The sequence below is a fragment of the Egretta garzetta genome, unplaced genomic scaffold (assembly GCF_000687185.1).
Source record: "Egretta garzetta isolate BGI_Z169 unplaced genomic scaffold, ASM68718v1 scaffold70, whole genome shotgun sequence".
NCBI lineage: Eukaryota > Metazoa > Chordata > Aves > Pelecaniformes > Ardeidae > Egretta > Egretta garzetta.
The window spans coordinates 2699130-2713244 of NW_009258539.1; the positions used below are offsets into that span (position 1 = coordinate 2699130).

At 41.0% G+C, this 14115-nt stretch overlaps 1 protein-coding gene across 1 annotated transcript in view; it reads left to right on the forward strand.

Moving 5' to 3' along the window:
• The window catches only part of CFAP47 (cilia and flagella associated protein 47), a 401308-nt gene that overhangs the window by 14478 nt on the left and 372715 nt on the right, over positions 1-14115 (forward strand). The window contains exon 2 of the mRNA XM_035901932.1: positions 4242-4359. Coding sequence (XP_035757825.1) covers positions 4242-4359 — 118 coding nt within the window. The remainder of the gene's footprint in view (positions 1-4241; positions 4360-14115) is intronic.

The following is a 14115-nucleotide window of genomic DNA, read 5'->3' on the forward strand; positions in this document are numbered from 1 at the left end:
TGCCCCCCCCGCCCCCAGCAAGGTTGCCCTGTGATGGAGAGCTAAAATGACAGGAAAAGGTAGGATTTTCCCCATCCCTCTGTCCCCAGGGGTGGCTGTGTGGGGTGGGGTGGGTCTTGCTTCCCGGAGGTCTGGGCCTTTGGGTGTGCTCGGATCTCACCAACCTGGCAGATGCATTTCAGGAACTCTAAAAACCCAATTTTCCACATTAAAAATTAAGGGTAATTGTGGGTTGTTCTTTTTTTCTTTTTTTTTTTTTTTTTCCACTGCCCAGAATTGGCACTAACCAACATCAGGCCCTTAATCTGAAACCGAAGGATATGTTAGCTTAAGGTTTCTAGTTTGTGCCTAGTGCCTTCATTTTTGTGTTTGTGATTTTTAATGGATGCGTGGAGAAAGCGGATAAAGCTGCTGAGAAAATTCACAGCGGGTTAATAGTCCTTACCTGACTTCAAAGGTGCTGTTGTCAGTGGTGCAGTGGCCTGGTTATAAATGACTTAGAAACGATTCACAAAAAAACCAGCTTGGCTTGCCAGGAGAGAGATTGAGGTCTAAACAGTGTGGAGCGTAAAATACCATTTATTCTGTGAAAACAGAAGTGAAGCTCCCTACAAATATGCAGTGAGTTTTGAAGTTTACATTGCTGCAGCCTTCATATTCAGTGCTCTGTGCCCTCAATTTTTAGTGGATTACTATGCTGTATAGCAATACTTTTTACCTTTAATTTTATATCAACAGACAACTGGCAATCGGCAGAAAAAGGAATGAGGTAATAGTACAGTCACATAGACATTTTGGGAGCAGAAAGATGAGACACAGTTTGCAATAGTTCAGACATGTCTCAGCTTCTTTAATGGATCTTGACCTATAATTAAAAGTTAATGCTTTCATATATGTCAGCTGAGACCATCAGGATTTAAACAAAAGAAATTACATTAATATGTCTGACAGTACTTTGACAGGATTATCTAGGGCTAGCTGTGACAGGACAAGGGGTAATGGTTTTAGACTAAACCAAGGTAGGTTTAGACTGGGTATAAGGAAGAAATTCTTTACAATGAGGGTGGTGAAACACTGGAAGGGGTTGCCCAGAGAGGTGGTGGAGGCCCCATCCCTGGAAACATTCAAGGCCAGGTTGGACGGGGCTCTGAGCAACCTGATCTAGTTAGCGGTGTCCCTGCTCACTGCAGGGGGGTTGGACTAAGTGACCTCTCCAACCCAAAACATTCTGTGATTCTGTGATTCTATGATCTAGAAGCTCAAATCCCTTGAATCAATGGGAGACAAAATACCTTTGCTCTTTGAAAGTTTGCTGAGGCCCTGAGGACAAATGGTCATCAGTAAGTCCCATGTAAATTTCACCCGTAGCTGAATCAGTCAGGGTCACAATCAAGTTTACGGAGAAAGAAAAAGATGAGGTGGTTGATAGTGATTAATATTAGTGTTACATGCAACATGCCTTTCCTCATTCACAGTCTTCTCAGTGCCTGAATCTTTAGTACCCTCCACTAGTGTTTAGTGTGAGCTCTTCTAAACAAAAGCCTTCACAGAGGACAGTTTTTCCCCATGTGCTATTGAACCGATTGTCAAAAATACTTTGCAGAATTAATTCCAGTTGGATATTAAAAAGTATTCCAATAAAACCCTCTATCTTTTCCCTTAAGTTATGTCTGTGAAAGACAAAATCTGTATCAAAAAGGAATGGTTCAACTAAGCGCAAAATTTAACATTGTCTATGTAATTGGGTTTTTATTTATTTGTTTAAAGCATTGATTGTATTCTATAAACTCAAGACTAAAGGTCAAAAATCAAAGTTGGGAGGAAGAAAGGGGCTTTGCAAATTATAAAACTGTGTTATGTTCTCTGTAGTACACCACCATTAGCGGTGTAACACTTACTCTTGTAGCTGCAACGCTGAGAAGGCAAGGAGAGACGCTGTACAAGCAAAGGCTGGGTAGAGAAGAAAGGAAGAATGTCCTGAATCATTTTCCTGATTCCCTTCGCATTACATTGGTCACAGTAGGGTGTGTATTTACCCAATGTTGGTTCTTAGGTGCTTACGATGGGTTTTTGCCTTTTCCACATGGAAAAGTTGTAAACTCATTTGGTCTCTTGAGAATGATCGCCTCTGTAAGTGCAAATATGCATACTTGCAGCCATCTGCAAAGCCAAACGATGTTGAGTCATTTCTAAACTCTAGCAATCCTTGGTTGCTAAAGTAACCTGTGGAGGGGGGTGGGTATGAGCAATTTTAATAAACGACAACAATCACCAGGCATTTTAGTTTAGCCTGAGCACTAACCTATGCTGAAGTGGTTTCATTGCTGGAAGAACATATTTTTTTTTTTTTAAAGTAACTTTTAAGTTGTTTCGGTTGCTCCTTGTCTTCAGCCAAAGTAGTAAGACGTTTGCCAAGAGAACAGTAACGTGTGTCTTTAGACTGCCCAAGTAGCATGGCAAAACACATATTATTTTCAAATGCCAAGTCTGATGTTTCAAGGAATGTTTAAGATTCGCCGATGGCAATTCAAAGCCGAAGCTAAAAATATGAAATTTTATAGGCAGTATTGGCAGACTTTTAGCTCATTTTCTCTTTTCTGAAAGAAAAGTTTCCCTTTTTTCATCCAATAACAGTGGCATCAGTGAGAAAAACACTATTATTGCTTATGTTGACAGTACCTTTTAGGTCTAGAAAAGCATCTTCAGTGCTGGGGAGAAGGAATTCAGAGAAGACTCAAATACGTTTAGAACAAAAGCTACATTTTAAATTATGGGATTGTAATTGCTTTTGGAGCACAGGTAACTTTATATTCTATTTACAGTTTGGTCTGAATCATCAGAACCTCTGTTTTGAACTGTAGGCACATAATTCACTAATTTAATGATTTATTTATTTCCTAAAATGAAACTGTGTTTTGTAATTCAATATACAGATACCAATTAGGTTTAAACACAATAAAAATAAAAGACAGGGCATTTTATGACTCAGCTGCAGCTTTAAAAATATTTTTACTAAATAAGTGATGGGAAAGGTACAAAGCCTAGAAGCTGCCTATATCTTAGGCTAGAATATTCTTCAGAATAATGGTTTCAAGTTTGTACTAAATCAGTGCTTGAAACGGGGACCGATTTTCATGTAAAAGGCAGAATTTCTCTTCCTGTCTGCCACAGCCTAAGGCCTGTACTTGCGACGGGGTTGTACCTGCTGGGCAGCCAGAGGGGGGATACCTGATGGCTCACGCTGGCCCTCTGTCAGCTCAGCCTCTCCCCTTCTATTTTGCAGAGCGGTGGCTGTGCTGGGTCCCCTTTCCTGTCCTTTCCCTGTGGGTGGCTGTCACCAGGCCACACTTTGTTTGGCAAATTGCTGTTGCTGTTAGAGAGAAGGAAAGGGGGAAAGCAACTGCTCCTGCAGAAGCACGGCCATGGGCTGCTGCAGCATTTGGAGTTCAGGACGTGTGTGTGGCGGAGTCACAAGACTTGGATTCGATTCTCATCCCAATGCTGCTGAGTTTGGCCCATCCTGAATCTAGGGCTTAACATTTTCCTCAATGTCTTGACACCCGATTCTAATGCCATGATGCCTAATGACAAAGCATGTTCCAGGGATCCCCATTCTCTGTTATTGCCAACAGCCATGGCATCAGTCTGATTTCTTCCAAATACCTTGATTCGCGCAGCAGGCAAAACGGCAGACTGTGATCCTTCGCAGTGATGAGGTGAGAGCACCAGTGTCCATGCACACCCCTGATGTTTGTCTGTGGAGAACCACCCAGCTCCCCCACGCACCTCTGGCGTCCCCCCCATGAGCAGCGTCTTGCAGACCCCTGGAAGTCTGGAAATGGGAGACGCGCTCCACATGAAGACAAGAGAAGGAGAAGTCAAAGGCATATGTGTAGGCAAGGCCTGAGAAAGAGAACCAGGGAGTTTTTAGCAGAAAGAAAGGGGCCTGTTGCCACTACCTCCCAAAATACCTGTGGGAAGGGGCTGTTCAGCAGCTTGTGTGGAAGCTCAGATTCATTAGGAGGCAGGTGAATGTGAAAGAAAGTACAGCAGAAGTACAGTTCTTGTGGTGGAAATCTGTTTGAAATGTAGAAGACAGCAACATAAAGAAAAGTAGATTTGGCAAGTCTGTATCAGAGGCAGCTAATCATGATAGGCAGAGAGAGAGACGCAAAATGTGACTCAGAAACTCTGTTATGGAGAAAGGAGAAATTTTGACCATTGTTAAATTTATCTTTAAGGAATGAAGACGAGTCCCAGCCAGGTACAAGCTATGTAATTCAACAACCTCCCCGCCTGCGGTTTGGCTGGGTGATAGAGACAGGCACGCGCCACTGTAAGGTTAGGTCTCGAAGAGTCGTGAGTTTGCATCTGCCTTTCTTTGGAAGGCAGGGAGTTTTTCTGTCATAATTTATGAGCACTTGCCACAGGTTGTTTGAATATGTGGTATTTGACCATATCTATTTAGCTTAATAGCAGGTGATTGGGAAATAACCAGGAAAGGCAGTAGATGAAAAATTCCTTTATAAGGGCTAGGAGACAATATTTAACTTAATAATTATGCAGTAATTTCTTCCTGGATGCCAGGCACATTGCACAGTTTGTTTGTGAAGGCTTAGAGCCAAAAGCTCAAAAGGGCAATGAAAAAGTTAAAAAAGACTCTGTGAGCAGAGGAGAAGAAATGTCACAGCTATATTGGAAGAGAGCACACTGTCGTTGAGCCTTGCTGAAAGGAGCGGAGGCATAAAAGCAGACCAGTCCTTAAGTAGAATACAGTGAGGAGCCTTACAGTTACATAGACTTTCTCCTCAGAAATTAATGGATTTTTAAGGTTATAGTTTAATAAAATTTGAATTGGGAGAGGTATCTTGGTTCCAAGGTGGGATTTCCAGACAGAGAGAGACTCATTAGTATGGGTAACGGATTTACTGTGTAGGTACTTCCTTTTGGTTCATCTGCTGTGAACAAATTTGAAACTCGGTTCTTCTACTTCCCATACATGAGGTGGGGAAACATTTGGGTCCCACTTCTTGGAGATGCCTCACTTTATATAAATAATTAAGTATTCACCGGAACAGCAGTAATAAACCCGTCTAGTACCTGAAGGTCTTAACTTTCTGTTAAGCTGAATTACTCTCAGTTTTCATAAAAAAGTCTTAAACCTCAGTTTCTCCCTGAGTTCTGTTGTGGAATATAAATAATTTTGAAATTTTATGTCCTACATGCTTTCATTTCTGAGAGTAAATGGTTTTAAAAAGATTGCCATGGGCTTGTAACTGCAGGGTACCTTTAGGAGGTCCACTCCTAAAACCTGAAGGAAAGAGGTACAAAAGTGAGAATACAGCCAGACCGTTCTGGGGTGAAATAATTGTCATTTATCACGCAGCCCAGGAGCAGGACAAGGAGTGAGAGAAACAAGGATGCCACCTGAAGGGAGAGGGAAGTCCAAAACCTATCTCAGTAAAAGAACTGGCAAGACTTAAAAATATGGAAGGAAGCAGAGTTGTGGATAGCACAATAACTGTGCTACTGTACTGCTTTCTAGAAAAATATAATATAGCATAGACCCTACATTTAGGCACAGCGTACACATATAAAGCAAGTGTGCCTTACAGAATCTTCTTTTTTTTATGTGTATAATATGATACAGGTAAAGATACTTCCTTCAAACAAGCAGTGGGGAAAAATATAAAGTATCATTTACTGCCAAGAATAGTGCGGGTTTATTATGGGTGCTGTCTTTCAAACTCACATATTAAGTTTTCCTGTTTATGCTGTGCATTGTGTTTGCACAGCGAAATTCTACCTTGCACTAGAGCATTTCCCCGGATGTCACTCTTTCACATAAATGTAACTCGTTTATTATCTCTTTGTCATCAAACAAAGCAAACAAAGGTAAACCCAAAAGGTTTCTAAAGTGCTACGTCAGACATGGATCCAATCTCCTCATTAACGTTTCCCGCTCCGTAACTTTTTCTCCTCTCCTGAAAAATGGCAAATTTCAGTACTGAAAGGGCTATTCTGAAAACAAGAAAACTCGTCTCATTTTGCCATCTAATACTGAAACTTCACAGTTTTGCAACCACAAAGAAGCAATAACCGCTGTGGGGGATCATAGAATATTTTCCAGCATCTTCAGCCATTTCTCCCCTCCAGTCTCTCTGCCTTGAGATCTTGGACTGGAGAAGCATTCCGCTCAGCTTCTCTTTAGGGCCCATTAAAGTTGCCTCTTAATCAGGGAGAGGAGTTGGTCTGTAATGGCAGCACTGATGAGCGATGTGCCCAAGGAGCTGAGCATGTTGCCTTGTAATGACCCTGCTTCTGCGTGGAAGCGCTGCCTCGCAAAATCTTCGCATCAGCAGACAGGCTTCACTAAGCAGCTGCTTGCTGCATTATGTGGATTTGCACCACATTAATGAATTATACACTCTTGGGCTGTTTTCAAGTACATTTAAATATCACTGTGTAGTACATTAACTGGTTTCAAATATTTTAAATTTTTTTATAATCCTTTATTACTCCAGCGCAGCGACATTGGAAGGTTTAGTGTTCTGAATGACTGACTGCTCGCATCTAAATGGCTTTGTGCATTCAGAAATTAATTTATGTTTTGCTACACTCCCTTCCCGAACACTGACAGGATTTGATGTGTGTTCCAGTTGCATTGAGAATTGTTTAGAAAGCACCATTTTGCATCTGTGAAGGTATTCACCTGAATCGCTGTAGATCACACAAGTGAGCTATTGATCAAAGCCGAATATTACAAGGTAATTGCAAGTGTATTTCTATTCCGTAACCTGCGGTCGGGACAGCAGGCTGCTTCTAAGTCCTATACCATTGTTTTTACAGTGTATATTTCAGTTTGATTGGTGGCCTCCATGTGACCACTGAAAGTGCCGTAATTATTTTTCTGATCCTGAGCATTTATGTCTCTCGGAATTTCTTCTGTGGTGCTGAAATAAATAAAGGGTAAAAGAAAAAGAAACAAAAAAAAGGGAAAGATATAAAACCAAACTGGGGGCTTTATCTGTGCAGCTCTTCCCTATACATTAGCAACCACAAAACCCTCAGCATCACATGACGTGAATCTGCAAGTTAAGATGGTGGTAAACCTTGGAACTGAAGATTACGGGCCTAGATCCCTCCTGGGGCAACAAAATAAGCACCTTTCTAATCAAGGTTTCTGAGTAGCTTTGTTTCTCACTGGAAAAGACATGAGAATATTCAGGCTAACATTCTGGAAGAAAAACAAATAACCAATGAAATAATACCATTCTTAAACAGAGTCTGACAACTGTTAGGAAAATTCCAGTTCCCATGATATTTGTGGAAATAAGTGAATTTGGATTCACACCGCTAGACTCTGCCCTGTGAATTTGGAATATATTTCTGAACTGTTAAGAAGAGAGGAAGAATAGGAAATAGATGAGTGACTTTTCATTTTGTAACACCATAAAAAGCTTTTAAAAGTCCATTTGATATAAAAAATAAATAAGCAACTATGTTTAACAGGGCTGTTCTAGCAATCTCAGCGTCCCTGTAACATTACAAGCAACTCAGATTTCTTTTCTGTGGTTTATAGTGTCTCTCCAGAACACCTCAACAAAATAGCATCCTTGCAATGCATTTTTTTTCCTTAAAGTCTGTTATGCTGTTTGTAATATATATTTGATACACACATTTAGTGACAAGATGGGCATACGAAAAGAGCAAATATCCCAAGTACAAAATCCAACATAAATGTAAATGACTGGAAATTGAGGTATTTAGCACTTTGCTACTTCATGCTGTCAGAATTCCACTGACATGATCTTATAAGATGCAGCAGTATGTGCCTCCTGATTGTTAACAAAAGTGTAAGGAGAATTGTATTTCTTCTGTACGATCCTCTAGATACATGTCTTGAATTCACTCACAGCACAATGGTGACAAAATCCTCTGTTGTGCTATAATTCTGCTAAATGAGAGACCTTATTAGAAGATCCCACTTATTTTCTGGGCAGAAGAACAGGTCTCTGCGATGAGTGACTGATAGACCAGATGGGTATCCTGCTGTTCAGAGGGACCGTGGCAAGCTGGGCTGATGGGCCTACCCAAGTCTCATGAAGTTGAACAAGGAGAAGTGACAAGTCCTGCCCCTGGGGAGGAGCAATGCTGTACAACCCACCTCCTAGAAAGCAGAAAAGGAGCTGGGGGTCCTGGTGAATGCCTGCCTGTCCATGAACCAGTCCAGGTACCCTTGTGGCAAAGGTGGTCAACAGCACCCAGGTCTGCATTAGGCAGAGCGTCATCAGCAGGTGAGGGAAGGAGGTGATCCTTCCCCTCAGCTCAGCCCTGGCGAGACACATCGGGAGTGCTGGGTCCAGCTCTGTTCTCCACGGTACAAGGGAGACACGGACTTAACTGGAGAGAGTCCAATGAAGGACCATGAAGGCGATTGAGGGACTGGAGCATCTGTCATATGGGGAGAGGCTGAGAGAGCTGGGACTGCTCAGCCTGGAGAAGGGAACACTCAGGGGAATCTTATCCATGCGTATAAATATCTAATGGGATGTTTATCCCATAGAAGATGAAACCAGACTCTTCTCAGTGGTGCCCAGTGACAGGACAAGAGTCAATGGCACAAATTGACATACAGGAAATTCCATTTAAATATAAGAAAAAACTTTTTTTATGGTGAGGGTTGTTTAACACTGGCACAGGGTGCCCAGAGAGGCTGTGGAGTCTTCATCCTTGGAGATATTCAAAACCTGACTGGACACGGCCTTGAGCAACCTGCTCTGAGCAGAGGTTTCAACTAGATGAACCCCAGAGGTGCCTTCCTGCCTCAGCTGGTTTGTGCTTCTGTCTCCAGACCACTTCCATGTAAATAAAGAGTTTTGCAGGGGTAAAGAGTATTGCAGTGGGTATGAAACAGAGGACTGGGCCAGGTCTTGTGTTTTGAAACAAATTGTATGTGTTTTAAGCAAAAAGAGAAGAGACAGGTATGAGGAACAGAGTACATGTAGAACAGGTCTAGCTGCAATACAAGGCCCGATTTACAGAACCAGGGTGCAGCAGGTGGCTGCCACCAGATGAGAACCAGGGAGCACGAGCTGTGGTGGCAGGGGTGAGCAGCCGCCTCCCCCAGTAGCCTCCTGGCTTGGTGCAGAGGCCTCTGACAAGGATTCTCAACTTCCCAATGCTCTTCCTCACTGGCCCATGGCTTTCGTTACCACCATCATCTCAGACCCAACCCCTTCTCCCGGTGCAGGGGTTGCAAGATGCTGGGGCACTCCAGGCCCTGACATCTAAATTGTGCCCAGACTGGACTCACTGTCCAGTTTAAATCAGAAATTGTTTCACAGCTACTCATGACTAACCTAACTGAATGGTCAAAAAGGTGCAATGAAAGAGATTTTAATGTCAGAAGAAAATGTGACTATTACTTTTGGGAAAGACAGCAAGCAGAGGACCCCCCGGTGAAGTGCTAACTCCTTGTGTTAGGGAAGTGTGTTAGCGAATGAAAGGCACCCAAGCCTGCATGAAATCACAAGGTTTGGGCTTCTGTATCAGCATCAGTGGTGTAATCATTTGCCTTCGGCTCTGAGGCTTATCCTTCTTAGCACTGCAAAGAGCTAGTGACTTGGATGTATTCATTCACAGTTTCTTTTGAAATGTCTTCACTGTTGTTTCTAAATATGCCAGGAAATTGTAGGATGGCATGGGAAGATTATTGCTGGGTGGATAATGCTAGCTTTTTTCTACATAGCTAACAGTGATATTACTAAATAATTGATTTGTGGTCAGGAGCAGGAGCAAAAGTAGATTTGAACTTCAAGCTTATTTTTGGTGAAGATACACCCTTCTCACCCTGCTTTAATTTTGTAATAGCCAGCAACCCTGAGAAAGGGTCTTTTTTTGTAACTTACAACCATGTTGGAGCTGGATCCAATGGTGAAAGCTACAAGCCGTTCTGATAAGCATTGCACAGTTTTTATCTCCATGGCTGATAGAAGAGTGGTAAGAAATCATCCTAACAAAATCATGAGCTCTTAAAGAGAAGAGCAAATCTCCAGTAACCCAGCTGACTACCAACAGCTCTACCAACAACCAGTCCTCTCAGCTGCCGTGCAATGAAAACTTACTGTTGTTCTTAACTTGCAGGGTTCTTTTAAGCTGGGTATTTGGCTGTCAAGTGCTGGTTTAAGTTTTTGCATAGATCAGCATCTTAGATTACTGGAGGAGGAAATTTTGGTTCCACACCTATTCATCCTATATATCTGTCATGAGGTAGTTCCACCCCTCCCTGCCTGCAGGTCCAGCCAGAGCTGAGGCTTTGCTTAAGGCAGGCTGCAGTAAAAGGCAACACCGTGCTGATCCTTTGAGTTTTGTGTTTAGCACTAAGCCATCATGTGTGCCTAATCTGCAAACAAAAAAATGGTTCTGAGATACATGCCATGATCTTTTGGCAGCAGAAATACCAAAGAAACATTACTTTCTTAAAAAATGACCAAACAAAATAAAAAACCCCAATGGCTCAAGGTCTCATTTTATGAAAAATAGGATTTATTCTTAATGCCACAAAACCAACACATTACCTGAGATTTGCATATGGTCTTTCTCAAATATTTCCAGATATTTCCCTTCTCCTACTAAGAAAAAGAAAAGCTGATAGTTCACACTGAAATAATTATCATTCAAATGTCTCTTTGTAATATGATTTTTTTTTTCTTATTTATTTGCCAGCAAACAGTAGGATTTCACCTGCTTATGGCAACATTGCTTGGGAGAGCTGAGAGAATCCTTAGTGGTTTATCTTTCCCTTTCCCTTTATGTGGTGTCTAGAAGTCTCATCGCTGTAAGGATTTAAATCTTATTTGGTCTCTGTTTTATGAAGTGGAATGCAGACCTACATCTGATTGATTGGCAAGATGAAATTCCTTGGAAAGAAGGTGACTGGTATCCCTGATGTGTCTGCTTACCTGTTAGAAGAGAGAGCTTACAGATTGACTGAAGACAACCTCATCACGCTCATTAACACCACTGCATCTTCTAGTGAGGTGTTAAGAGACGAATGGGGAAAAAAGAGAGATATGATAAAGCCGTGCAATATTACATCTTTAGCTGTTGTGACATACCATCCTGATGATTTCAATAGCCAGTTAACTTTATGAACAGCTCCTACAGGTAGTGCACTGTATTCTGTAGTAGCTGCCTTCTGTTTGTTGGCTCTGAGCTTCCCTGAACAGCCTCCTGCCAAGAAATGGACCTTGTGGACCTAGAGCACTCCCACTCACAGCCTTCAAAAGGAGCAGCTGCATTTTCCCAGCCCTTTGCTGTTGCAGATCATTCCCTCAGTGCAACTTTGGTGGTTTACTGTAGCACTTCTCTTATCTGTTGCAGTGCCAAGTGAAACGAGTTTATATAAACATTCAGTGGCAGTTTTCTGCAAACACATTTTATTTTGCTTTCCAGCCCTCTAGCAGTATCTGCATGGTCAATTGTTACATTTCAGCTGTGAGGTGGCCCTTTCAAACTCAGGGCTAGTAAAATGTCAAACTTCTGTCACAAAAGGTGAAGTATTATCATGCTCTTCAAATGCGTTAGTAATAGTATTTCATCCAAAGTATTTGATAAACAACAACATTTGTTGTTTCCCCAAGGAAAAATGTCATGAAACTTGTACTGTCCTACAGTCAGTGACTGTATCCAGACTTAATAACTAAGGAGACAGGCAAAAGGCTTTTAAGAGGAAAACAGTTTAAACTAGTGTGTCAGGCAAACCGGGGAGATCAAAATCGTATTTTTCTTCCTGATACTTGTGATTTTACCAAATTCACTATCTCAAAATGAAGATTGTATTTTTGACCTACAGTGTAATTTTTGCTAACACAACACTCTGAATGTCTTTGAAATCTGATTTTAAATGGTGAATGATCAATAAAATGTATAGCAACTTTCACTTTTAGAATTTGTTTAAAAAGTCTGAATCAGGCCAAGTAAGCAGACATTGGAATGCTTCCATAGTTGCATTTATATTACATTATGCCCAATTTGTCAGCGGTAATGAAACATACGAGGACAAACTCAGATTTGGCTGGAAAATAAACATTTTTGTAGTGCTGTCTGAAGTGGCCTATTTCAGATCTCCATTAAGCAAGCAGATATTGTGAAAATAAATTCCATTTCCTGATTTCATATTCAATTTTCCTGTTAAAAATAATTCTTATTACTGTTGTGTTGTATTGCTTTCCAGCATATGCCGATTGTTAAATACAAGTTTTAAAATATACAGATAGGAGGTGATTTGTTTTGCAGCTGATTAGTGATTCAAAGTCAATGAATTTGTTCTTAGGTTTGATTCTTTCCAAATGTGAGAAATTCATAAGAACATTTGTATTAGCTGCCTAAGAGGATATAAACCAGCTTTGATTTCTTCTGGGAACTCTCTATAAATTTATACCACAGTTGCATTTAGCTAATGATTTTAGTTCAAGTCATACAAATAGTTAGTTCTGAAAACTATCAGGTTAAATTTCATATTTTTTTCAAGAAAAAATTTTGTTACAGCTGGCTTCTGAAGTTATTGCAATGCAAGGTGTTTAGCAATTTTTCTTCCATCATTTATCCTTATGTTCCCTTTGTGCCCTGCAATGATATAAAGAAAATGATCTGTTTCTTCTCAGCTTGTCTTTAGGCTTTACACACACACACATGCATGCACACATACACACAGACACAAAAAGACAGAAAGTTGTTGGTTTTAATTGAATTTATATATGCCTCATAGAAAAATGTTAATCTTTTCTGTTGGTCTCAGGGTGTGCAAATGTTTGCTCTTAAAATGTTTAGAACTTAAATTTTGGCTCAAAATTGATCTCCCAGTGTTCTTTAAAATCTCTAGATGAAAGGCACTTTGGAAAACACCTATCTAATAATACCAGAAGACCAATGCTTTCAAACTTGAAGGCTTAAAGGTTCAGTTCCACAGAGAGCTGAGCCGATTACTTGCTGTGACTGAAAGGACGAGAGCTTCCTTCACCTTTTCATCTTCCAGTTCCCCCTCTCTCCAGTTCTCCCCTCTCCTTTTCTTCTACCTTGGTCTCCTTTCTCCATCTTCCCTCCTCCAGCCCTTCCCCAGTTCTGTCCATCCTCCCCACTGCCCTGCCTCATTCCAGCTCTGAAGGCTCCTCAGGCCCTCACCTATAGTGCCAGTAATGAGTTTTTATCGACCGACCTTGTGGAAATGAACTCCAAGGTGCATCAGCATCGATAAACTTATAAGACACACAAGCGACAAAGGTTTTGGGAGTATTGTGTCACCCGTAGTCACTCACAAAATTACTTTAACCTAGAGGCCAGGTATCCTGCTGACAGAAAGTCCCTGTATGTTCTGAGTTCTTCAAACACAGACTTGTGGTTTTCTGCACTGCATAGTACAGAGAAAATAAAAAGCAACAGTCTGCCTGCATCTCTGTTTTGTCACTTAGAGTTACAGCATGGCAATTTCAAAGAAATAATGCTAATCTATGTCTAGCACTGACTAATGACATTGTTTTCAGCACGAGCATTTTTACAGTCCATTGGCCTTTGGGGATGGCTTCCTGTAAAACAAAGATGGTGCATTCAGTACAAAATTTAATAAATGGGGAAGAACAGTGACAAGGTTTTGTTCTCCCTATTATAATGCGCCTGGCAACTTTTGTTGCCAGGACAAACGGCACAAATTTGATTGCAACAAGAATCTCCTAATGAGTTTGCCAAGATGCTATCCCCAGCATGTCACCCTAATGAGGCTGAGGGACTGTGATTGGGGGTGAAACTCTATTTATTCTACATCCACAGAAACGTTAGCAACCCTTTGGAAAGATTAAGTTCCTTCCTAGCAGTATTAATGGATGGAAAATGAAGATTTTTTTTTTTCCTTCACAAAGAAAACAGATTAAGAAACAAACACAGGAACATTTGGTTCAAATCAACACCAGCACTTTTCCATCCAAGAGGATTTTTGCATATTTTCATTCTTCTATCATTTAAAAACTAGACCAATTTATTTTTTTCTTTTAAACTGATGCCCTGAGCAGCCACGTTACTCAGCCCAACAAAATCCCACAGTAAGATGTCTAGAAAAAA